The 27,595-nt window shown below is 38.0% G+C and overlaps 1 protein-coding gene across 1 annotated transcript in view; it reads left to right on the forward strand.

Moving 5' to 3' along the window:
• The window catches only part of Stam (signal transducing adaptor molecule), a 39,696-nt gene extending 32,572 nt beyond the window's left edge, over window positions 1-7,124 (forward strand). Inside the window, exons 10-14 of the mRNA XM_048367531.1 lie at window positions 97-184; window positions 792-846; window positions 1,176-1,326; window positions 3,817-3,989; window positions 5,854-7,124. Of these exons, the coding sequence (XP_048223488.1) occupies window positions 97-184; window positions 792-846; window positions 1,176-1,326; window positions 3,817-3,989; window positions 5,854-6,094 (708 nt within the window). The 3' untranslated portion in view covers window positions 6,095-7,124. The remainder of the gene's footprint in view (window positions 1-96; window positions 185-791; window positions 847-1,175; window positions 1,327-3,816; window positions 3,990-5,853) is intronic.
• The last annotated feature ends 20,471 nt before the right edge of the window (window positions 7,125-27,595 follow it).

Consider the following 27,595-nt stretch of genomic DNA (forward strand, 5'->3'; position numbering starts at 1 on the left):
AGTCTTTAATCCATTATCTAGGTAAGGAGGTGAGAACAAAATGTTTCACAGATGGGTTGGTTTTTTGTTTTTGTTTTAACTATTAAATTCCTGTAGGATAAGATGGACCAGCTCCTACAGATGTTGCAAAGTACAGACCCCAGTGATAATCAGCCAGACCTGCCAGAGCTCCTTCATCTGGAAGGTAAGCCTGGTATTTCTGCTTGCCTTGGAAACAAAGAGTAATTAGAGAAAGGGATAATACGTAGTGTTCTGTATTTCAGAGTGGTTTTTGACAAGTAATCTTTAAAATATATTTCTTACCTTCCTAGACATACAGTTTAAACCTTCAGTAATGTTTGTATTCCATTTAGCATCATGGAATCTTGTAAACTGAAAAATGATAAATTTTTAGATCAATTTTTTTTTTTTTTTTTGCCAGTCCTGGGCCTTGGACTCAGGGACTGAGCACTGTCCCTGGCTTCTTCCCGCTCAAGGCTAGCACTATGCCGCTTGAGCCACAGCGCCGCTTCTGGCGTTTTCTGTATATGTGGTGCTGGGGAATCGAACCTAGGGCCTCGTGTATCCGAGGCAGGCACTCTTGCCACTAGACCATATCCCCAGCCCCTTTAGATCAATATTTTAACTTAAATTGTTACTATGCCTTAAGAAAAACCAATTTTTGATTCTTGTATGTGAGATTACTATCATTTTTATTATTCCAAATTAAATCTTTTATTCCTCTATAAATATCAAAAGTTCACTTTCTTTTGTTGTGTTTTGTCTTGTTTCTTCAAATATCGTCATCTTAGCAATGTGCCATCAGATGGGACCTCTCATTGATGAGAAGCTGGAAGATATTGATAGGTAAGAGAATCCCAGACTATCTGCATTGTGTATCTTCACTGAGACTATTTCTACAAATGACAGGATGGGCTCTGTCTGCCTTTCCAAAAAAAAACCAAAACTGTAAGGAAACCACTCCTTACTCACTTGTTTTCAACTTGATATAAAGAATAGGCCAGGGTTTTTTCACCATAGTACCTAAACCTGGAATAACTTTGGTTGCTTTTTTTTTGTCTCAGGTTAAATTCTTAATTATGTCTGCTGATATTCTCACTATTTTGGTGTATTCTTACTTAAAACATTATATTATTTAAGCAACAAATTGTTTCAAATTATTGCATATTTTTCAGAAAACATTCAGAACTCTCAGAACTTAATGTGAAAGTGATGGAGGCACTCTCATTATATACGAAGTTAATGAATGAAGACCCAATGTATTCCATGTATGCGAAACTGCAGAATCAGCAGTATTATATGCAGCCAGGTGTTTCTGGTTCTCAGGTATGGCATAAGCTCAAGTCTTCATTTTGAAATTTCCTTAATACATTTGAGATGATTTGTAATGTCTAGTTTTGCAAAGTATGAAACTTGCCTTGTTTGTGTGTGTGCTGCTCTTGGAGCTTGAGCTCACAGGTCCTGTGGGTGGTCCCTGAGCTTTTTTCTGCTTAAGCCTAATCATGGCTTCTCTTCTGTTTCTTTGTTGGCTAATTGGAGATATGAGTCTCAGTAGACTTTTCTACCTGGGTTGGCTACAAACATTAATCATCAGATCTCAAGTCTCCCAAGTAGCTAGGGTTATTATTGTAAGCCACTAGCATTCAGCTTTTAATTATAATGTTTTAAAGAAAACTCCTTTTTTTTTTTAAAGATAGTGTCTTATTACTTTGCTCAGACTGGCCTTGAACTTGTTATCCTCCTGTCTCAGTCTTATAAACCCACCAAGTTCTACCATACCTGTCTAAAATATGAACTTCTATAATTACAATGACTAGAATGAAAATAAGCTTCAATAGAATTTTTCTTTTATTCAAGAAATGCATTCTAACATCATAAACACTACTTGTGTTTTATTGCTTTAGTGCAAGGACAGGAAGCAGAATTCCCCATCAAGCGTCTTTCCCTTACCTTATGGTGTTATCTGGGTCCTACCTCTGTTTTATTGAATCAGAATCTCTCCTTTTGGGGCTTAATATGTTAAAAGCTTCATTTGTAATCTGATTAACAACTTCAGTGTCTGTCATTTATATTGAATTTCTTGTTATTAGAGAATTCTGAGCATAATTTTTGTCTTATAGGCACTGATTTTATGAAATGTTTTTAACATACACAAAATAGAGAGTGTGAGGAGAAACATGGACTGATGGATGTGTTGATGACATAGATTATGGTGGTGTTTCAAGGGTATTTTTGTCTCCAGACACATTAAGTTGGGTTCACTAAATAAGTACAGCCTTTGGTATATCTATCATATCTCAACAAAGTGGTTGGTAGAAACTGTCCAGATTGAAACATACCATTTCCAGTGATAGGAAAACTATTTTAAACCTCTAGTGAACCTCTACTTATCCTTAAAAATAATGCAGTGGGGAAAATTGTTGCAAAGCTATTATAAAACCAACAAAACAAATATTTCTATGTAATTTTAAATAGCTGCTTTAATAGGTATCCCCTCCCTGTATGTATTCACTGTTGAAGATGTGGCTCAGTGGTAGAACAATTGTCTAGCATGTGTAAGAACCTTTGGTTCAGTTCCTAGCACCATGAAAACAAAACATTAGAATGTATATATTATAATGTAAAGCCCCTTTTTTTCCTCTTTTAACTTAAAAGAGGCCCTTTTCCTAAGTTCTAGGTCAAGTTCTATGTATAAAGAGCAATTAGCCAGATACTGTTCGGTCCACTTAGAATGTTCACAGTGTTTGTTCAGATTAATTTTTTTTACATGGTCTGTTTCACTTGAAATGAGTAGCCAGGACTCAGGAGATGAGCAGCAAGGCCTGAGAAATATGAGACTAGAAGCTAGGTGACACGCCTGCCAAGAGTTTTTACACCAGTCTTTCATACCAGTTCACACCAGCAACATTCACATTCAGTTTACAGTGAACAATGAACTATAGTCATGAAGGCAGGCAGGCATAGCTATGTTTATAATGAAGACATTTTGGATTCTGAGAACTAAGGGTCATTCATGTGGCTTAACTGAAATTCAAGAGAGTTGCCCTCATCTCTTGGTGACGTTACTGTCTTAACACAGGGTCACAATCTTACCACATAGGCAATTGTTCTCATTTCAAACATATAAAATATTTGCTATAGAAAATAAAAGCATGCTGAAGACTGGGTGTTTAAGACTTTAATCTTTTTTTAAAATAAAATTAGCAATTTTTAGAAATAAGAGTAAGCAACCAGATCTAGGCTGCTGCCCTTTTTGAGAAACTTCTGTGGAATACAGCAACTCTTAATTTGTTTCTTCATTGTCTAGCTGCATTCTATCCTTGCAAAATTCAGTGGTTGTGACACAGATGATGTGGCTCACAAAGCCTAAAGTATTCTCTCTGTGGCCCTTTCATAGGAAAGTTTGTTGGCCTGCTTTAGAAAATTAGTTTGCTTTACATTCATTAAGTTGTAATTTAGAAAGTATGAATTATAAATTCAGTCATGACTATAAAGCAGTAAACACAAATACATGTCCCTAAATATCACTTTAAAATAAATCAGTGTGAGAAACATTAAGTAAATTTAAGAGGAGATTATACTAGCATAAAGTTTCAAGGTAAATTTTTTGATGCTTCTGTGGGGAAGGTAAGCATACACTGTTAGCTTCAGAAACAGTCTGTTGAAAGTATATTTTACAAAATGCCCCTTGACAAATAACTTGTAGGATTCTAAAGGAATAATTTGTATTCATGTTGTAAATGCCTCTGTAGAGAAGGTTTGGAATGCATATGCAAGTTTTGTAACTGGCGTGTGTTTCTGCATTCATTGTTGTAGGTGTATACGGGGCCTACCAGTGGTGCTTTCCTGATAGCAGGGACTGCACAGTTGAACCATCTCCAGAGCTACACTCTTCCCCCGGAGCAGCTGTCTTCTCTCAGCCAAGGAGCCGGTCCACCATCTGCAAGTTCTGCCCTTCCTAGTCAACAGACCCAGGCTTCTTACCCCACGTAATTTGATTTTCAATGCTTACTTATGGTTAATGATGTTAACATTTTTAATTGCCTGCACTGCTCCATAACAGTGGGAAAAATGGGTGGGAAAAATTGGTGGTCGATCCACACACCACCCCCACCAGACACCATTGTGGTATCCACAAAAGACCTAGAGTAGTGTAGTGCCAGCCACAAGACAGTCCTCTGAGCCACTGAACTGTATTTTGCTGATAGTTTTGTATGTTTACTGTATCAGTGCAGCATGGTAGTTTATTACTAACGTAAGTACTAGCACAACTTAAGTTTCTATCTCACAATGCAGCACATTTGGGATGACACTGGTGTCACAGTGTACAGAACATCCCATAAATGTTAAATCATGCTGTAACCATTTTCCTTGTAGACCATGTTTATTATCTCAACTTCCAGTTCCGTCATCCAGTTTGCACTTTCATCTGGGGGCAAGCTTCTTTCCCTTATCTGTGCTATCCACTACCTCCCCACCACATCACCCAGTATGCAATCATTTGCTTATCTCCTAAGTAAATTTTTCCCACTAATAATGTATCATATACTTTTTTACTTGGCCACAACTGTTGTTTCTTAGTTTTCTTTCTTACTGCTACTTTCCTTTGTCTAGGGCCACTTAATCTTTCTGACTTTAAGAAGTCTAGGGTTCCCCATATAGACTTGCTTTTCTTTGGGGCGGGGGGCAGTCCTGGGCCTTGAGCTCAGGGCCTGAACACTGTCCCTGACTTCTTTTTTTTGCTTAAGGCTAGCACTCTGCCACTTGAGCCACAGCACCACTTTTGGCTGTTTTCTATATATGTGGTGCTGGGGAATCGAACCTAGGGCTTTATGTATACTAGGCAAGCACTCTTGCCACTAGGCCATGTTCCCAGCCCATAGACTTGCTTTTTCTCTGCAGTCACTCCCTAGGATTTCATGAGCTCATGAGTCAATACTGTATATGTGCTTATGACTCCCAAACGTTTCTTTCTACTCATAACCTCCCCACTAGATGAGATGAATAGCAGACTGCCTATGTATTATTGACTGTATATCTTATTTGATGTATCCATCCCAAGCTAGTCTTTGATTTCTACTCTTCTGTTTCTGGGCCTTTACACTCCTGTCCATAATTTTTTTTTTAACTAAATAGCTACACTGCAAGTTTTGTTTTGTTTTGTTTTTTAACCAGTTACAAAACCTCAGTTTTTCTTTTTTGCTCTGTCCATCATCAGATTTTGGTGGCATTAGCTTCAATATTTGTCTTCAATCTAACTCTTTTCTTCCATTTTTACCATGCCTCGGGCTGCTTTTCAGCTCTCACCTGGAAAAATCCAATGTTCCTCCAATATTCATTTGTCTGTCCTTATTCCATAGTGAGTCGGTTAGCCTGTAAGTCCTGTCAGGCTCAGGATGCAGTTCAGTGGCAGAGCACTTGCTTGGTGTGCACCATGCTTGCTATTTACTTTGGTCTTTTTCTTTCTCTTTGCTGGGTAATTGCTATGGTGGCTGCCCTTCTGTGTTTTTGCTTAAATGCTGTCTTATCTGAAGGACTTCGCCTACCACCCTATAAATTAGCCATTTCCCCAGATACATTTGGTCCTCCCTACCAGCCTGTTCTTCACAGCAGTTATAACCTAATGACATAAACTTGTTCATTGCTTTTCTCTTATTAGAAAGTAGTAGAGAATTATTTCTCTTTTTCTTTTTAGCATCCTGTGAGTTCAGAGAACAGTGTTGGACCACATTATAAAATCTAATAAAATTAGCAAGTAAATTTAAATGAATGAGTTCAATAAATACATTTCTTTATTCATCTCTAAATGGCTATATAATTGAATATTTACCTAATTATTTTTTTCCTCCATAGCGCAATGGTCAGTTCTGTCCAAGGAAATGCATATACCAGCCAGGCTGCTATGTACAGTCCTCCTGCTGCTGCTGCTGCACCTGCTGCTGCACCTGCTGATGTCGCCATATACCAGAGTGCTGGAGCTAACATGTCCCAGGTGCCAAGCTACACACTCACCGCATCCACCCTGCCTCCAGCAGGGGGCAGCCAGCAGCCGCCTCAGCCACAGCAGTCATATTCCCAGCAGGCTCTGCTATAGGACCCGGCATTCTTCTTAGTGGCACATAGCTGCACAATGCCGCTGACAATGTTAGGAGATCCATTAATAGCCTAAGATTTGTTCATCGTCAACTTACAGGAAGCTGTCTTGATCAACAAGGTTAAATACTCCAGAAGGTAGAGAACTCTTCAATTTGCACTGACTTCCTAGAGGTTCACCTATCCCCTCCCCCAGAGGAATGAAACTACTTACAGCATTTAATTCCTTTTGTAATACAAAGAATCAGAATCATTACAAGCTTATTGTCTTGTAAAGTGACCTGGTCTACAAACTGTTGTGACAAAAGGTCTGTATATAAATATGTAACTTCATTAGTGGCCATTTGAATTGCAATGGTGATCATGTGAATATATTTAACAGTGTGTTAAATTAATTTACATTGCTATTTTAATCACAAACAGCTATCATGTTTCCTAATGTGTGTAAATTTAAGATAATACACTGTCCTTTTAAACTACAAGAGAGCAAAGTGTTTGTAGCATATTTACAAAAAGGTGTTGCTGTCCTGGTTTCAGTTTGGCAATATTGGTTGTGAGCTAACCTCATGTTGGTGTATGTTTCTGTCACCTCTGTATACCATGGGCTACCATCATGCCAGCATAGCTAAACTGTCGGTGCAGTTAGAGCAGATGAGAAGGTTCCCTCTTCAACTGTTATATTTCGGCATGATATTTCAGCTATGTGAGACTGCGAGACAAAATTAACTAGGATCACATTTTTAAAGAAATAATGTTGTTTCACTTTTTCCTAGGTGGATAGTAAGTAGGTTTCTAGGCTGTTTCTGTGTTCATTGGTGGCAGTGACACCAAAAACAGGCCATGGATAGAAATGTTTGAACTTGAAAGAAAACATGCATTACACTACGTATTCAAAGTCTCTTGTAATTGTTTAGAACATAATCAGAATTTGATTCATCTGTCTTACCTCACTACTCGTCTTTTAAATGTCTTTAACCATTGTATCCTTTAATTATTCATTAAAATGGATATAAGTGGATGTTTCAAAGTAATTTATATTCCTGGCTTTGTTAACAGTTTATTTATTGCTACCTTTCCAGCTGTAGTTTTCTTCAGCTACTTTCTCTCTGTCTCTCATTTACAATTCTAATTATATTATTTTGGTTTGTTATTCAGGGATGTTTTTGAAGGAATTCTTTCAATCCAAACAAATGTTTTCCAATGACATTTTGATAGTAAATTTTATTATTTCACTGGTGTTACTATGCTATAATTTTAACACTGTTACTTAAATGAACATTTGTGTCAAGTTCCATGTTTAATGAATTGATTTAACGAGTTCATTTTATCAGTGTTGGTTTGATTTGTGTTTTCCAAGGCTGTTGTCATAAAGAAGCTTGGTTTCTTTAGGTAGCTGACTCCATTGTTAGGCAGGTCATTATGGCTTATCACTTTGATTCAGATTGACAGTCCATCTTCAAGTCAGATCTCACTGTGCTGTTAGATTTTTCTGGGCTTAGAGTGTGCTGCCCTAAATAGTTGTTTTTAAATTGCACCTCCGACTTTACCTTAAATGTTTTTCTTTTAAGCTACTTTTTTGTTTTGTTTTGGTACTGGCTCTGAGGCTTGAACTCAGGTCCTGAATACTGACCCTGAGCTTTTTTGCTCAAGGCTAGCCAGCATTCTATTACTTGAGCCACAGTTCCATTTTGGGTGGTTAATTAGAGAATCTCACAGTTTTTCCTGCCCGGGTTGGGGTTGGCTTCAAACACTGATCCTTATATTTCAGCCTCCTGAGTAGTTAGGATTGTAAGGATGAGCCATCAGTAGTTGGCTCATAAGTTATGTTTGCTAAGCATTGTTAAAATGATTATAATCTTTAAAATTCCAATTCGAAAATGATCTTTTAATGGATACACTTTTTCCCAAGTCATATTTTATCTTTTCTTGCCTTTCTATAAATTTCTATTTACAGCTCTATCCTTTTCCCATTTTAATTTTCTTTGTGCTGTAAAATCCCTTCAATATTCTCTAGTATGCTTCTTGCTCTATAAAAGTCAGACTGGTGGAATGAGGGAATTTTTCTCTTCTCATTAGAATATATATACATTTTTCATTACCATTTAGGTGACTAAGTTTATAAAGATTCAAATGGTTAGTGGTTGAAACTGATAATATCTTTGTGCCTTTTACTCTTACTAAGAATAAAAATTGCAGGTAGGTAATTTTTAATGGAAAGAGTGGAGTTATGAAGGGGCCTGTTAGACTCAAATAATTTTTGTTTTGAAACCTGTATACACATAGATATATTGTACTTTCAAGAAATCTTTTATTAATCAGCTTATTGTGAAAGAGTAGAATTATTTATAAAGCGAACTAACTATAATGTAAACTTATTTTCCAAGCTTATTTCTTTTGTGAAGTTTTAGATGTGTTACCATAAAAGTGATAACTAAATAGGAACAAAATTCAGTCCAGTTTACTATGCAGCATAAATAGCCAATAGACTCTGTGGCTAATTGGATATGATTACATATCAGAAATACATATTTAATATGATGCTTTCGTCTTTTCTATCTCTGTGGTCCTACTTCACTGTTTCCTATCTCCTGCTCAATGAAGGACCTTATGTGCCTAGAGATTCCCCTTCCAATTAACTCCTTAAGTAAATTTTTGTCTTTACTGCTTAGTTTTTATACTTAAAATGCTTGTAATAGACAAGTCTTACTCATTTCTGATAGATTTGGCTTTTATATATGGCATATATACCATTGAGCTTGAAAAATCTTTTATCCAAAGTTTCAGGTTTGTATAAAACAACTTAATGACCTACATGATAAAGTATGCAACTATAAAAATTGTAGCAACTACTTTACAAAATGAGTCTTATTAGAATAATTGGTCAAATTGTCATCCCATTTACATTAAATCATGATTTTATTTTTCTCAAGTATTTCACTTACTACCAGTCAGACTTGTTAGGGTAACTTTCTATTAGATTACTTTTAAAATGTCAATCACAAAACCATTGTTTTAATTCTTCTTGTATCATTTACCCAATTACATTATACCCCTTAGTATAAAATATGTGGAGAGAACTTGGCCACCTGTTTATGTTTTCTTTAAACTTGTATGTTCAATTATTATGTCAAAAAGGGAGTAGAAATTACTAAATTGGCCCCTTGAATTAAATATGCTTTTCCATGGACTGTAAGTGGTGCTTTTTCCAAGAATTTTTTGTATTAATTTACAGACCAGAGAAATACTCAATGATAATACATTGAACATCCAAATATTGTTCATCTAGACTCACTCATCATTATCACTTTGTGTGTATATGTGTTCATATACCCATACGTGTATTGTGTGAATTGGCAAGTCTATACACCTGAGTACTTCATCATGCATCTTGGAAGGATAAGGACAGTAACCCATCTATCTTAAACCATTATCACATCTATGAAAACTAGCAGTAATTCTGTACTATATTATTAGCAAATGTGCTCCTAATTGACTTTCTAATACATGAATAATACAAATACGTATGTATGCGTGTGTGATATTTAAATTGTGTATGTGTTTATTTTTAGATCCAGGATCCACTGCAAGAATGTGTGTGTGTGTGTGTATATATATATATATCACCTTTATAATTATCCTTATTTCTCTGTTAATCTGGACTGATTTCCATGTCATCACTCCTCCCCCATGACATTGACTTTTTGACAATTTATCTCATTGTTGTCTTGTGTTCTGGACATTTTATCTCTTTGTTTACAATGTTATTTAACTTGATGTTGCATTCTTAATAGAATATTATTTATTTCTAAAACAGTTATAATCAGAACAATACAACTCATGGTATAAAGTAATAAAACTAATTTTTCAAGATCAGAAATTGTTTACAAAATTGCACGTTAGCCTGATAGTCTCCATACTGTTTCTAGAAAAGACTAGCATTCTAGGTCATTGAAGCTACCAACAGTTTTGGTATAGTTTTGAGGGTTTTTTTTTTTTTTTTTTTTTTCTGTTTTAGGTGCATTCAGAGTAGCTGAAGGACACACTGCCTGCATTTTTCTCCCATCTATAACCACATCAGCCTTTCTTGATTCCATTACAGGTTATCCTTGGAATACAGAAATGTTGACATGTTTGTTTAAAAAGATTTCTGGCCCAGGGGCTGGGGATATGGCCTAATGGCAGGAGTGCCTGCCTCATATACATGAGGCCCTGGGTTCGATTCCCCAGCACCACATATACAGAAAACGGCCAGAAGTGGCGCTGTGGCTCAAGTGGCAGAGTGCTAGCCTTGAGCAAAAGGAAGCCAGGGACAGTGCTCAGGCCCTGAGTCCAAGCCCCAGGACTGGCAAAAAAAAAAAAAGATTTCTGGCCCAGCCCTATTAAGATGTTGAAATTGCTGAGCGGGAAGGAAAGGTCTTAAACTTATTTTTCTAATTGCTATTTAATTTCTTCAAGTTTACCAAATTGGAAATAGAGTAAAGTAAATAAAACTTTAGAAACACAAGTTATTATATACTTCACTAGGTTATCATGTAGCTTGTTTAGGACATTATATTATTTCAGTTGGTGAATGACTTTTTCAAACATATAATGTTTGTAATCTCTTCTTTCCATGGCAGGATTTATAAGGATTATTAGCTGTGGGACCATAATATATCTTGTTCTGTTTAAAACAAAATATGGTATGTAAACAGTTGATAAGCTTTTCATTCAGATTATTGTATGTAATATTACCTTCTAGGTAGTTGTAAGTTGCCAAATAGGAAAGTTTATTATGTAAGATGTCCTTATGATATGACTATTTGCTGAACCAAAAAGCACAGAAAAAAACATATCTGTTTTACTGTTCTGGAATTGTGTGTTCTTTAGACAAAAGATTTTAACATAAATCTCTCTGATACTCTGTAAAGAAAGTGCTGTTTGGTTGTGGTGGTATTTTAGGTTGAAGATATTAACCAGAATTAAATATTCTAACCCATTCTACTGTTAAGTGGAGATTTTAGTCTACTGCCTTAGAAATTCAGAGAATGGATTTTAAGCCAAGTTGACTTTTTATCAAAGGAATCTTTTGGTAGATATGCAGTGTTGGGCAGCTCTCTGAGTCTCTGTGGTCTGCCCTCTATTTATTTGTAATTTGTGGGATTTAAGTAACTATGTGACCATGTATCCTCTTTTAGAAATCAAATGCTTTATGCCCTCTACTTTTGTCTTTCTGAAATACCTCTACCATTGACCCTGAACCACTTATGATTCCATATTTACTTTGGAGTAAAGAAGAGGGAAAAGGTGGTGTGTCCTTGGGTGCTGTGGTACTGAAACCTAAGAAAATAACACAAATAACAATTTGCTTCTGAAAATCTGAGGATGCTCTTTTATTTCCCAAGAAAAAACAGACGTGCCTTTTGTTTCTGTTTGAATTGCCACACCAGGAACAACTGTACTCTGGGCAGAAGTGCTTTCCTTGGTAGTACCATCACATTCATTGGTACTGGTTTGGAAAAATAAATAAATAATTGCAGCTCTGGATATACTGTATTTGCATGCTGCTTTAAATCAAAGAAGTGGTTCCATCAGATTATATGAAGTTGCACTATTCTTGATGTTCTGGTAGACAAAATAATCCTGTTGGCCGAGAAACAAAAATGAGACAAGCAGTACAGTTCGATTATCATCCTTTAGCTGTTTTGTTTATTTAAGTATATTGGTAAAAGAGGTTACTATGAAGTTAGTTTCTATCTTTGCAGTTAGCTAATGGATTGGTTACTTATTTATTTGTTTTCCTAGTATTTCAAATAAGTAGCAGAATCCAGCAGTGACTTTTTGGTCTCAGAATTACCACCATTAAACTACATATTATCAATATAAAATTATTGTAGTTATTATATTTAAGAAAACTTGTTGATTCTTTGAAACCACCTTTTCTTAACCATTAATCCTTTTTAGTTGTATCAGTTGTACAAAGTATTATTTACGGTATCTTCATACATGCTTATATCATACTTTAATTATATTCATCCTCCATTCCCCTCATCCTTCCCTTTTCCCCCCTTCCCCCTTCTCTTCTCTGGTAGTACCCCTTCCACTTTAGTGGTTTCGCTTTTTTTTTTTGGCCAGTCCTGGGGCTTGGACTCAGGGCCTGAGCACTGTCCCTGGCTTCTTCCCGCTCAAGGCTAGCACTCTGCCACTTGAGCCACAGCGCCACTTCTGGCCGTTTTCTGTATATGTGGTGCTGGGGAATCGAACCCAGGGCCTCATGTATACGAGGCAAGCACTCTTGCCACTAGGCCATATCCCCAGCCCTGGTTTCGCTTTTTTGTTGTTGTGGGTTTTTTTTTGCAGTGAAGGGACAAGAGGCACTATTGCATTTTGAACTCCAATTCATGCTTACTAGAATGGCTTGACCTGTGCCTCCAGCCGTTTGCTCTGGCTATTTTGGGAGATTGAGTCTCACTTGATGTACAGACTGGCCTATACCACTATACTGCTATATATATTTTTTTTCTCAGATTTTTATTATCAAACTGATGTACAGAGAGGTTACAGTTTCATACATTGGGCATTGGATACATTTCTTGTACTGTTTGTTACCTTGTTTTGTATATAGTTTTCACCATAGCTAGGATGACACATGCCCAGGTATTTCTTAGGATATGGGGTCTTGAAACTTCTTTCCCAGGCTGGCATAGATCTTAATCTCACCACCTTGTAGCTGGATGACAAGTATGTACCACCAGGTAAAGCTATTGATTGAGAATCGAGGTATCATGAATTTTTTTTGCCTGACCTCATAGTGAGGAGCCTTCCAAGGAAATAAGATTATAGGCACGAGACAAAGGCATAGTCTGATTTTGGTTTTACTTGTACTAGTATTTGAACTCATGGCATTGCACTGTCTAGATGGGTGCTCTTTCATTCATCCATGCCTCCAGCCCGGTTTTGTACTGGTTATTTTTGAGATAGGGTCTTACTTTCTACCCAGGGGTATACTTGGACTGCAGTGTGTCCCTGTTTCACCATTCATAGCTGGGGTGACAGGTAGGCAACACCAGGTCAGACTTCTTCCATTGAGATCCAGCCTTGTGTTTTTTCTTCCTGAGATAATTTGGAATCAAGATCCAGTCTTGCTTCCTATGAAGCTAGGATGACAGGCATGTGCCTCTACATTCAGCTAGTGGTTGAGAAAAGGTCTCAGGTTTTCATGTTAGGAAACATCGTGATAGATAGAATTACTACATTAGCTGGAGCCATCAGTATCTACCATCAGCTAATGTCTTTTAATTCAGTTTTGTACTTTCTTAATGCAATTCCAAGAGTAAGTATGCACTTTGCCAGCTTGACTTTATGTTAGGTACCTTGTTGGCACCTTTTCTAAGTGACTGTTGTTTAGTAGAGTCTTAAAAGTACTGGTAGGGTATTTTAACTATTGAGTAGGTCAGGTAAGCATTTTATATGGTTTTCTTTATCTGGTAAAAGAGGAAAGGCAAGTTTTCTTAAATATTGATCATTCTATTATGTTCCCCCTTTATAGCTGTCATTTGAAGTCTTGGAAGAGAGCATTTTTTGTTGTTTGAGACAGGGTTTCACTATTGAGCCTAATCCTGGCCTCAAAATAAGACAGCTTCTATCTCTGTTTTCTGACTAGATGAGATTGCAGGTGTGCATCACTGTGCCTACCATTTTTAGAATTTTTTGGCTGTCTAAATTTTTTTCCAGGTTTTATTCTTATCACAAAAGGTTTTTTGTTTCAACAAAATTATACTTCAAACTCAATGGGAAAATACAAAGATTAGTTGAAGATCAGTTACAGCAATTCAGGCCTACCTGGCCTGAACTGCAGAAGATACTTAAGGGAATGCTATTCAAAAAAGAAGGGAAAATTTCAACTGAGCAATAAATGGACATTTAAGAATTAGGAAAGCAAAATCTTCACTTCAGGAAACAAGCAAACTTGAATAAAGTAAAATCAGGAAATTAAATACTTATCAGTCATAGCCCTAAATGTCGGTGAGGTCCTGTCTCCAAATGATTTGGCTGACTAAATTAAAAAATAGGACACATCTTTGTATTTTCTGCAAAACTACAATTCACAGGTAAGAACATACAGATGAAAAGTGAAAGGAGGAAGCTAAAAGGAAGCAAACGCAACTCCTGTGTGATAAAGCCAACTTCAAGTCTAAGGAGGTATGGGAAGTCATTACACATTGATGAAGGGAACAAACCAAGAAGATAGAACAGTTCTACATCCATCAAAATTGAGCATTAGTACCCCAAGTTCATCAACATTACTGATGGACAGGCCCAGATATATATAGTAGTTGACCTCAACACATGGCGATACTCCACTATCACTCAGAAAAAAAAAAAAGGTATCTCAGAATTAAACAGCACCATTTTACAAAATGGGTATAACAAGCTTCTACAGAGAATTGCATTCAAAACCAGCAGAATGTACATTGTCAGCAGTCCATGGAACTCTCCAAAATAAATCACACTTTAGGTCATAAAATGAGTACTAACGAGCAAATAATTTGCTGTATTGTAACAAGATTATCATGGATAGCATTTATTAGCAAAAAAATACAGAAATACTGAAACATGGAGATTGAGCAGTATGTTTTGGGATGATTCATGAGTCATTGAAAAATCAGAAAAAAAAATTAACCAGACTCAAGAGACAATTGATCAGAATGTATAGAACACAGCAAAGGCAGTTTTCAGAGAGAAGTTTTGTGGCTTATTTTTTAAAAGTCAGCTCTATCAATCTAATGAATGTATCTCAAGGTCATAGGAAAACAAGGCCAAACCTGATGTCATTGCTCACACCTATAATCCTAGCTGTTTCTGAGGTAGAGATCAGGAGGATTATGAGTAACGACCAGCCTTAGCAAGAAGTTCCTGGGGCCCCATCTTAATCAATACAAATGTTGGCATGGTAGCATGCGATTTTTATCCCAGCTATGCAAGCCAGATCAGTAGTTGGAAAGAAGTAATAATGAAATTGAGACAATATGAAGATATAAAAAGTAGATTCTTTGGAAAGATTGATAAATGCTTAACCAAGCCAATCAAAAGAAAAAGGAAGAAGAAAATAAAAGATGAAAAAAGGAGATATTGTAGCAGATACCAATGAAATTCAAATCACTAAAGAATTTTTTATAAATTCCAACAAATTGGAAAAACTAGAAGAAATGGTTAAATTAATACAGAGAAGTTCTACCCAAATTGAAACCAAAGGATATAAACAAATCGATTTCTAACAAGCAATGAGATACCAGGAGCAGGTGAGGTCCCTGTTGAAATCTACCAAAATGGACTTGAATGCTCCTCAGACTATTTGAAGAAAGAAAAGGAATGAAGAAAGGGAAGGACTGATAACTTTTAAACACATTCTACAAATCCAAGAATGACCTAGTGCCTACACTGAGTAAGGATGCAACAAAAGTAATTTATTTCTGTAGCAAAAAAAGAAAATATATAAACCAAAATCAACTCATTAAAACGATCATATACCATGATCAAGTCGGCTTTATTCTAGGGATACAAGAATGTTTCAACATGTGCAAATAAGTAATATACCACATAAACAACACAGAGGGCAAAAATCATCAGAGACCGAAAACGCTTTTTGCAAAATTCATGAAAAGCCCTGGGAAATACTAGAAATGGAGGAATGTACCTCAATATAATTAAAAACTATGCATGATGAGCCTATGGTCAACACTGAACTAAACAGGGAAAAAAAAACACTATAAAAACATTTTAAAGCTTAAGTGTCTAACTCAATGCAGTGCTTAGCCAGAGCCATAAGGCAGGAAAAAGACAAAGAATATGAATTGGAAAGAAAGATGTCAAATTATCTCTATCTAAAATGATCCTGTACCTAAAAGGCCCTAAACACATAAACTCATATCTGGTAAATATTTCAGCAAAGTAGCCAGGCATCAAAACATGCAAGTCAGAAGCTTTACACTAACAAGTCTGAGAAAGATCAGGAAAACAATCCCCTTTAGAGTTGTTTGCTTGTTTTTTAAATCCAGAAATAACAGGATGTGAAGGTCTTTTATAATTGAAACTATAAGGCATTGGAGAAAAATGGATCAAAACACTAGGATCTCCCCACCCCCCACCCCCACTTTTTTTTTTTTTTTTGGCTAGTCCTGGGGCTTGGACTCAGGGCCTGAGCACTGTCCCTGGCTTCCTTTTGCTCAAGGCTAGCACTCTGCCACTTGAGCCACAGCGCCACTTCTGGCCGTTTTCTGTATATGTGGGGCTGGGGAATCGAACCCAGGGCCTCATGTATACGAGGCAGGCTCTCTTGCCACTAAGCCATATCCCCAGCCCCAGCTTTTTCTCTTTATGTGGTGCTAAGGAATGGAACCCAAGGGTTCATGCATGCTAGGCAAGCACTCTACCACTAGGGCATACATACTCCCAGCCCAGGATCTCTTATTTGTGAATTGACAGAATGGTGGTTGTGAAATGGCCATGTTGTTGAAAGTGATTTACATAGTCAACTCAGGTCACATTAAGATTCTAATATTCATCATAATAGAAAATCCAATCCTAAAAGTCATATGGAAGCAAAAAGACCCTAAATACCAAAGCAATACTGAACAAAGACCAATATCTGACTTCCAACTATAATTCGTCATGCTATCAACAGCAAATCTACAGACCAGTGGAATAGGAGCCTCAGAAATAAGCCTGCACAATTCTGCTTTTTGACTGGGATGGGTGTGGTAGACCTGTTAAACCTATTGGTGGAAATTTAATTGTAGCCGCTATGGAAAGCAGATGGAGGCTCATAAAAAAATTACACACTCCAACTATACTGCTTCTGTATATATCCCAAAGATATATTACAATAGAGACATCTGTACATTCATGTATATCACTGTACTTTCCACACTAGCCAACTTATAGAATCAGCCCATGACATTTTATCTTAGCTCTAGTGTCCCCTCTGCCCATTGTTGCTTTCATTCATTCATTGGGAAAAATGTAAATATACAAAAGAAATTAAATCAGAAAACCTTTAACAGTTGTTGGTGAGACTACAAAGGAAAGTCAAGAAAAGAAAATACTCTTTCTGGTCCTGGGCTTGAAATCAGAGCCCTGGCTCTTCCTCATCCTTTCTTTCCTCATGCGTCATAGCATCTAATGGAGTCTCAGAAGTCTTTTTTGTTCCTTTTTTCTAGTTTTCTTATTTTTGTATCTTTAAAAAATTTTTGGTGGTACTTGGATTTGAACTTAGAACTTTTTACGTAAAAGGCAGGTACTATACCTCTGATAGCCATACCTTTGTCTTTCTTTATTCCTCTACTTTGTCTTGTGCCCTGATATCCTATCTTCAACTTGATGTAGTCTGTTGTCAAGAATTTCAACTGAGTTTTTAAAACTTGACTTACTGAACTTTTCATTTCTAGAATTGTAATTGACTCTTTCAGATTTATATCTCTTCACTGGATTCCTCTATCATATTCTGGACTCTTGTTTCCTTCAGATGCTTGCGTTTGAATTGATCCAGCTATTTATTTGTATTCTCTTGGAATGTTTCTGTGTGTTGTCAAGTGTTTATATGTGTTCTCTTTAATTTCACTGATCATTTTCATACTTTTGACTTGTTTGGAATTTTAACCACTTCATTGTTTAGAGTTACTGACTTTTGGAGGAGTCACATTGTCTTTTCCTTTCATGTTAATTTTTGTTTTTATCTTGTGAACGATTATCTTAATATAGTTTAAGGAAAAGACAACCAAACACCTACAGGATAACCTAGGAGCGGATTTTTAAAAATGATACACATAGTAGTAATTAATGAAAAGGAAGGGAAATAGAGAAAGGAAACATGAAGAAACACGACATGGAGGAGGGGAAAAGTACATAGTATGCAAATAATAGAAAAAATGTGAGAGAGAAAATAAAACAGGCAAAAAGAATGAGAAAATACTTTGGAAGAAGACAAAGACAAGAACAATAATAAGTGCAAAAAAAAAAAAAAGAGAGAAAAGGGAGAAAGGAAAAGCAGCCAAGGTGGGGAGGGGGCGGGGAATGAACAAAAGACTAAAATAAATACCTTTATTTTTTGTAATTGTTGAGGAGTAGTGTAACTCCCCACTTCCCTTGCCACAATGGGTAGTGTTTTGGGGGGTTTTCCCCCTAAAGTTTTAACAGATGAGGCCAGCAGGCCTGGGGACTTAGCTTAGTAGTAGAGCTGCTCATCCATGAGGCTCTGATCCAGAGGAAGAAGGAAGCTGCAGAGGAGGAGGGTGGGAGGAAGAGCCGAATGGGAAGAGGCCAGGACAAAGGTACCCACCTTCTATAAGGGTCTGCTCCAGAGCCCCAGGGCAGGACATAGACAACATGCTGGCTGCAATCTCCTACTTGCCTCCTAGTTCACTCCACTTCTCTACACTGCTGTGGACTCCAGTCCTATGCTTATTGATTCATAGTAAAGATCAGATTTTCCAGTTTCCTTCAGCTCCTCTGAACTCCAGGGATTCCCCTGTGAACAACATGTGCCAAACCCAGCTGCTAATGTTTGCAGCTTCCCAGCTGACTTGCCATTCGTCTCATGCTGAGACACATGGAGGCTGGTGACAGAGCTGCACGGGCCGTGGGGCATTTGTTTTGAATCACTGGGTTCCTCACCTGCCATGTTCTTTCCACTTCCTGAAATTCATTTTGATCAATATTATTTTGTATGGTCAGATGCGCATAGACATTGCACCTTTATGTTACTCTCCTAAGAGTATTCTCCTGTGGTCTCACTATGTGTGAATGCCTAGTGTCCCGTACACTTTATCATGCCAGTGTATTTTACATTTTAGACCTAGCTTCAGCATATGAAAGAAAACAAATTTTTTCTATTGTGGGACAGAATTTAATCCATTTGGATTAAACTTTTTCCAGAATAGATTTAGTCGCTGGTACTGAGACTTGAACTCAGAGTTGTGCACTCTTGCTGGCTTGCTTCTTCACAGCTGTCACTATCAGCTGAATGATCAGCATTTTATGGGGTGATTGGCGATGGAGTCTTGTGGACTTTACTGCCTGAGCTGGCTTTGAGCCATGATCCTCCAGGTCTCAGTCTCCTAACTAGCGAGGAAGAGAGTCATGTACACACCTAGAAAAATGGCATGTGTTTCTAATGTGTGCTCTAATGTATCAAAGAGCAGTTGACAGGCTTGTCAAGGATCAGTTCCTGGACTGAAGTATGTGGGACAAGAATGGCTTCAGTAGCTTCATGATCTTCATAGTCTCCAGGTGGGGTAAAAGAATGCCATCACTGTAACATGATGTACCCAACAAACTCATAACATGGCCCCTACCCCGATCAGGGTGCCAGTCTAACTGCCTTCCAAGTAGCTCATTTAGAGTAATACTGATGTAATAGAGTAATACTCCATGTAACACCCGAGGAGGCTGAGGCTGGAGAAATGAGCCCAAGATCATGCTGCTGGAATGTTTGAAGGACTCATACGTAGGTAAAGTTTGTACTCTCATCCTTCGTGCTGTGCAGCCTTCATCTTGTCATTGAGCAGGTGCGGTTCACTGCTGTGTGAGGAGTAGCCTGACTATGCTGTCAGCCCAGGGAAGGATGAAGCAGGACTCTGCTCCAGGATCTCAGCACTAACAAAGAATTTTGTAATCTATGTACATGTGTGTTTCACAAAGGGTCTCTGATGTGAGCTTTTGTATGTGGGAATGCCTACTTAGAGTCCACTAGATATAATAAGTAAGTGGGTTTTTAACTGGCACACGTATAGCATTTTAAAGAAAGCCTCAGGGTTCTTAACTGATCAGATTCTTGTAGGTAGCAATGGAGACATAATTGGCCCCAAAGCCTACCTATTTGATACCTAAGATTACTAAAACTGTAGATAGAAATTAAAATCGTTATGCTGAAACATTTCCCTTCAAAATGGTTTACCCCCTGTGTGTGTTAAACATCATCTCTCCAGGATAATGATGGAATTTTTTCTTCTTTGAATCCGCTCTGCCAGTGTACTGGGGACAAGATTTCTTACATTGTTTACTTATACTAAATGTTGAGTGAATGATAATTTCACTTCACTAAACACAGCAGGCTTAGTCTCCAGAGAGACTCTCTGTGTCAGTCACGGCTCTGGAGGAAGCAGAATTATACTCAGGAGGCTCCACTAAGCAGGCTTGAAGACTAAGGGAACAAACAAGGGGTGCTAGGGCACCTCCAACTGTCACCACCTCTAAGTCCATAGGGACAGGTGTTACATAGCAAGTGTATGCAATCCTATGTAGGACAGGCCAACAGAACAGCAGGAATGTCTCTGCTTCCTGCTTCTGCTCTCCTCTGATCTCCTGCCAGTCTTCCCATTTGCTGAGCCCAGAAAAGTGAGAGTTTTCTAGAGGAGGGAAGCAAATGAGCCAGCACACAAGAAGTCTACTTGGAAAGAAGTAGGCAATTTGATTTGCCACATGTAAAAAAATAAGATTTCCCTCTGGCAATGTTATTACCATGCACATTATATTAGGAAAAAACCAATCATGTCTTAGGTATTTTCTAGTTAATGGTTTAATGTGTCCCCTTGTTAAGAATTTACAAAGGGGCTGGGGATATAGCCTAGTGGCAAGAGTGCCTGCCTCGGATACACGAGGCCCTAGGTTCGATTCCCCAGCACCACATATACAGAAAACGGCCAGAAGCGGCGCTGTGGCTCAAGTGGCAGAGTGCTAGCCTTGAGCGGGAAGAAGCCAGGGACAGTGCTCAGGCCCTGAGTCCAAGGCCCAGGACTGGCAAAAAAAAAAAAAAAAAAAAAAAAAAGAATTTACAAAGTACTGAATTAAGTGATCAGTAGGTGGTGCTACTGAGTTTGAATCTTGAAAAATCTAAAATATGCATTCAAGGATTTTCTGGCCTTCAGACAGACTATGTGTGAAATAGCTTAATGTAGAGAAGTCAATTTCCATCTGATTCATTGCCTTTCCATGAGATTGGAAAGCACTAGCTTTTAGAATTTTATTTTGCTTAATATACAGAATATTCTAAGTTTGCCCAACAGTCAAAGAGTAGCAATGGGTATCTCTTCAGACTTGAATGAAGAACATGTTATTGAACATATTTCTGGCATGCTCTACTAGAGCCAATTATTGCCTTCATGCCTTGATTTTCTGACAGCTATCTCAATAATGAATGAATGCATATCAAAATTTTAAAGGTTATCTGTGAGCTTACTGGGGGAGAGTATTAAATGGGAGGAACAGCAGAATTTTACCTTCTGGCAACATCAGAAGTGACCCTTTGAGGTTCCATTTTTCCCTGTCAACTCTCAGGACACAGAATACCTCACAACTCTACCATAGAAGTAGGCCCATAGAAATTGGAGTTACAAATTGTCTAATCTGGCATAGATTTTAAAGATGCTGAAGTTTTCCAAACTATACCATGGAGAAAGTTGATAATACACAAATTTCTGTTCTTAGGCCCGAAGATTCTTATTTAGTATATTTGGGATGTGTTTGGAAAGCAGTAACTTAAGTATCCCAGGTATTTCCTTTGTCATACTAGTTTAGGAAACACTGAACATTCTCTAACTATTGCTTTTGAACTAAGATTTCTTACCCACTTGGTCTAAGGCTTCACAAGCATTCTGTATTTATAGTCACTTTTTAGTAGTTGGACAAAGCACAGGCTCTCTCCCCAAGCAAATGCTCCTGCTCAGAGTTCTGCATATAATTTCAGGCTCTTCAGCGACAGCTCCTAGGCTCATCTTTATAGCCTGTCTTATGAAGTACTATTTGTAGACTCTAAATTTCTCAAGGCTCCCTTCCCATAATCCTACCGCATTCCACCAATGAAGCCTTTTTCCCTGTTATTTCTCTGATAACCAGAAGCTATGAAAAGGGACAGATTTTTAGACTCTGTCAGGGAAGAAGATGATGAGGGAGAGTGGCAGTCTATCAAGGTATGAATAGCACTTTTATTCCTAAGAACATAGCCGCTTGTTGGTAGAGTATAATTTGGGACAAAAATGATTCTTGCAACGTGATAGTCAAGTATAGAGGGTGTACTTTAGTAATCATTTGGAAAATCCTACATGCTATTGGATTTTTCCAGTTGCTTCGAATTTTTAATTTTTGAGACAAATAGATGTGTTACCACCGTGAGTCCATTTATCAGATGACTTATACTGGTTCTGTGATGTAAGTTTGAATCATTATCATTACAGAGGAGGTTCTGACTATAGATAGATAAATCTAGAAGTTAAAAATGGAAATTGTATCTAGGCCACAACTTTTGTGGCAGTGACTTAAACCATTACATTATATTTTACTTGTATACTTATTGGAATAATTAGGTAGCGGTTGAAACAAAATCAGTCCAGGCTTAAGCAGGATAGGAACAAAATACACACTCAAAGGAAATGAAAAGACAAATTTTCTTAAAAATACATATAGATAGTTTAATGTAACTATGCTATTTAGTTTAGTAGTTTAGTTACGTTAAAGTAACTGCACACTATGTATTGGAGGCATTTTTCTAGTTTAATCGCCATCATCTTGTTTCAACAACAGCATGAAATTGAAAATGGAGTTGAACTATATGTTGAGTTTACTACTGAGTTTACTACTGAGTTTACTACTCAGTGTTATTACTGGTGGATATAGTGATGAGTGCACAGTAAAAGAGTTAACAGCATGTACTAGTCTGCTGTCTTTGAGAACCCTGCTTATAAGGGTGGTCCTTGGCTTGCATCTGGGAATTTATATTTTCTTCATTCCCAGAACTGATGAAAGTGGCTTACTGTCCCTAACTGATCTGCATGAATGATGTGTTTCGTGATGAACACATGCTCTCTTGCTCCACATTTTGATACATTCCAGACAGAGAATGATCAGTCCCTCTAAAAAATCTTTGGGCACTGAGTCTAAGGACCTCCCCGGTTAGCAATGGTTATGCACTGCTACTCTTATTCCTTTATTTTCCTTATTTCTGTTCTCTTCAACCCCTTGGTGTCTATAAATCCAGTATCTTCTGCTCATCTTATTGGAGCTTTTATTTGATTCTATAGGAGGGGAGATGTTATTTTGATTTCCAAATCACAGAAGCCAATTTGACATTCAAATTTGTTATAATTTTGTTGGTGTTTTAAACATCAGTCTTGGAAGCACAGAGAATGTGCCTGTTTTTATTCAGGAAACTTTTCATGGGACCTTCAGGTTGATCCATGCGTCTCCTCTTTGTCCCCCAATTCCTTAGGCATACACTTCTTACTGCTCTTTTATTGACATTACCTGTGGCTCTGTCTGTCTCCCCACCTGTGCTAGAAAAGCCTGGAAAACCAACATCAGCACAGAGCCCAAATACAGTGTCTACTCAGCTGACTTGGGAATTCTTTGAAACACTTGTTTGTTCAACTGAGATTTGCTGAGTTCTTCTTATACTCACGTACTTGTAGTCTAAGTCTGCGTATTTAACAGAGCTTAAAATTGGCTTAAAAAAATGCTGTCCTTGGGGCTGGGGATATGGCCTAATGGCAAGAGTGCTTGCCTCGTATACATGAGGCCCTGGGTTCAATTCCCCAGCACCACATATACAGAAAATGGCCAGAAGTGGCGCTGTGACTCAAGTGGCAGAGTGCTAGCCTTGAGCAAAAAGAAGCAAGGGACAGTGCTCAGGCCCTGAGTCCAAGCCCAGGACTGGCCAAAAAAAAAAATGCTGTCCTCATGAAACTTACATTTCCATTGGAGGAACAGACAATGAACATAATAAAAAAAGTAAACTAAGCCGACATTAAGTGTTATAAAAAGTCATGAGGCAGGAATAGGGAAACAGGGTAAAGAGTTTTTGACGTTTTAGACAGGTCGTCTTCTTTTTTTTTTTTTTTTTTTTTTTTGCCAGTCCTGTGCCTTGGACTCAGGGCCTGAGCACTGGTCCCTTGCTTCTTTTTGCTCAAGGCTAGCACTCTGCCACTTGAGTCACAGTGCCACTTCTGGCCATTTTCTGTATATGTGGTGCTGGGGAATCGAACCCAGGGCTTCATGTATACAAGGCAAGCACTCTTGCCACTAGGCTATATCCCCAGCCCCAACAGATTGTCTTCTAAGTGGGGACCTAAAGAAGGAGAACTGGCTGGCCTTTTGGATATTTAGGGGAGAATTTTTCCAGCCAAGAAAAGTTGAGACTGAAGTCTTTTTGTCTGGTGTGTTTGAGGATGTTGAGGAGAAAGTGAAAAGGAAAATAGACAATATTAAGTCACAGAGCCAGGCAATCAGGAGAAGAAGAGGACCTTCAAAATTATGGAAAAGCTCAGAACTTGAATGAAATGGAAGGGCATGGCTGGGGAGGGGCAATGTGGGAAGCTCTGATTTACCTCATTAAATGTCAGACTAAATGGGCCAAATTTACATAGTGTAAGATGATACAATACATGATCTTCACATCTTTATTTTTGTATTTTTAGGGTCTGGTTTTACTTATAGTATATTTAAACTTTTTTATTTTAATTTATATTTTATTATGTTATTTTATTTTATTTTAGTGCTAGGGTTTGAACCCAGGGCCTTTGCATGCTTACTTAGTATATACTCTACTTAGCTACTCTCTCTAAATTTTCAAAAGAGCCTGATTTAGGTTTATAAGATTCCAAACCCACACTGTCCTTTAGAATGTCAGTTAATTATGATTAAAACCAAATCATACTTACACCCCCCAATGGCGTTTGAGAGCACTGCAGGCAAAATACTTGGGAATTTTTAACTGTTTTAATCACATTGACCAATGTAACTGGGTAATTACTATTTTCTCATATTTTGTGGGAATATGAAAAAGACTTTTAGAAGTCATTTTCAAGTTATGTGAACGTAAGTAGGAAAAGTTAGAGAACTGCAGTGTAACTTTTGAAAATGTGAAACAATACATACTATGAGTTTGGGGATTCATGTATGTTGGTGAGGGATATGACTACATTTAAATAAATTTTGTTTGCTTAGATTGGTTACTCTGGAATGCTGAAAAGCTATCTCAGAGTGTAGTCTTTTGAAAAAGAATTCAAAAATAGTAATTTTTTTAAATTGTATATCACTTAAAAATCATCCCTAGTTTACTGCACATATTTTGTGTGATGGTATATAATACAATTAGAAATCTATGTTAATTTTCTTTCTTTTTCTCTTTTAATATCTGCGCATTAAAATAGGAAAGCATTTCAAGAGAGCATAATTATTTTTAAAAAGTAAAGATATCCTTTATGTTTTTTTTTTAATTTCAAGGAGAATAACCAGTTATGAAAGGGTTACAAAAGGGAATAGAGTATCATCTTTGCGTTTATGGCAATTGATTCTACTATGTAATAGCTAGACAGATAAAATCATACTTTATCTGACATTATCAATTCAGTATAACCTAGAGATGATGGCAGAGGGTATCATATCTTACTAAATTCACTCCAGGTGATTTATTTGGTAACACCTGCTTATGAGGATCAGCAACTCTTTGGAAATTGTAAATAATCAGTACATGAGGCCGGGAGACAGGCTTTCACCTCTTCCCCAGGCTCCTGGTAGATCCTGTTTGATCCCGAGAGCTGTTGATTACCACCAGCTCCTGCCCTTTTACACATCAACACCATAGGATTACAGGAAATGAACCCCGGATGTGCCAGAACATTCCTGGCAGTCTGTACATTTTGTTTCACAGCCCTTATGCTGAAAACAATGCACAGATCTTGAGATTACCAATGATCTCGCTAGCCATTTTAGGGAATTTCAGTTTTTGACTTCCTGCCTGCAGGAAGGAAGTGACAGTTGGAAGCATGGAGAACAGGTGTTGCTTTGGACAGAATGATATCTTCTGCTTACTAAAATAAAAAGCACTGCATCAACACTCCTACATGGAAGTGAATGCTAACCACAAGACTCAGTCTTTCCACCCCAGATTCTGCTTCAGAAAACCAAATGTGTTTTCTACCAGGAAGTTCTTAAACCCAGTATAAAAACCAGCTAAGGTACAGGGGGCTCAAATCAATATTAGATGATCCTAGTAAAGAATTTGAGTGATTTAAAAATGCCCTTTTCCACGTCCTTCCAGTTACGGGCAGGGAAGTTACATGGCAGACTTGTCAGGGCATTTAGAAGGGGAGGAATCACAACAGGAATTAATATGCTTCCACTAAAGGGTAGGTGATTTTTAAGTCCTATCTCATTTCCCTTTGTCTCCAAGTTAGATGCTGGCATTATTTTCTTCCACTAGCTTAATGTTGGAATAGTGGTATTCTTTTTCTTTGCCAAACTAGCTGATTGTTCTATCACTCACAAAGTAGCCTTCCCTGCTATTATAAAAGATGTGTGTGTATGTGTGTGTGTGTGTGTGTGTGTGTGTGTGTGTGTGTTGGTCCTGGGGCTTGAACTCAAGGCCTGGTCACTGTCCCCGAGCTTTCTTACTCAAGGTTAAACCCTTTGAGCCCCAGCTATGCTTCTGGCCTTTAGTTGGTTAATTGGAGATGAGTTTTGTGGACTTTCCTGCCTTCATTTATTTTGAACCACACTCTTCAGATTTCAGCCTCCTAACTAGCTAGGATGCCAGGCATCAGTCACCAGCATGGGGCTTGGTAGATTTATTGTTTTTGTTTGGGTCCTGAGGCTTGAACTCAGGGCCTGAGTGTTGTCCCTGAGCAATTTTTGCTAAAGGCTAGCACTCTACCACTTGAGCCACAGCTTCACTTCTGGCTTTTTGGAAGTTAATTGGAGTTAAGAGTTTCATAACTTTCCGGTCTGGGATGGCTTTGAACAACAATCCTGAGATCTCAGCCTCCTGGGTAGCTAGGGTTATGGGTGTGAGCCACTAGTTCCCAGCTGAAAGACTCATTTTTGAGGCTATATGAACTGTGAAAGGTGGAGAGAGAGTAAGTAGCACCAGCATCTTTAAGTGGCTTGAAAAGGGTCATAGTCTTTTCCTAACGCGAGAGCAGTCCATTCTGTAGTGCATGAGGACTTTGTCTTTCTGTCTTTCTTTGGATCCTCTCTGGATTTGGAGCTCTAATGGGGACCATGATCTGCCAGTGTAAGGAGGACCAAGGGGAAACTGAGTGTGTGAATCACGTAAGTAGATTATATTGGAGCAGATAGTATATGATTTCTTCTTTTGAAATGTCAGTGTGATGGGCTGGGGATATAGCCTAGTGGCAAGAGTGCCTGCCTCGGATACACGAGGCCCTAGGTTCGATTCCCCAGCACCACATATACAGAAAACGGCCAGAAGCAGCGCTGTGGCTCAAGTGGCAGAGTGCTAGCCTTGAGCGGGAAGAAGCCAGGGACAGTGCTCAGGCCCTGAGTCCAAGGCCCAGGACTGGCCAAAAAAAAAAAAAAAAAAAAAAGGTGAAATGTCAGTGTGAGAGACAGCATATACCTTAAATAACAGAGCAGGTGGCCAGAACTGAAGTCCCACATTCCCCCCTACTACTGCACTCTTCTCAGATCCTTCCTTCCTTCCTCCCTCCCTCCCTCCCTCCCTCCCTCCCTCCCT

Source organism: Perognathus longimembris, chromosome 18, assembly GCF_023159225.1.
Source record: "Perognathus longimembris pacificus isolate PPM17 chromosome 18, ASM2315922v1, whole genome shotgun sequence".
Classification (NCBI taxonomy): Eukaryota; Metazoa; Chordata; class Mammalia; order Rodentia; family Heteromyidae; genus Perognathus; species Perognathus longimembris.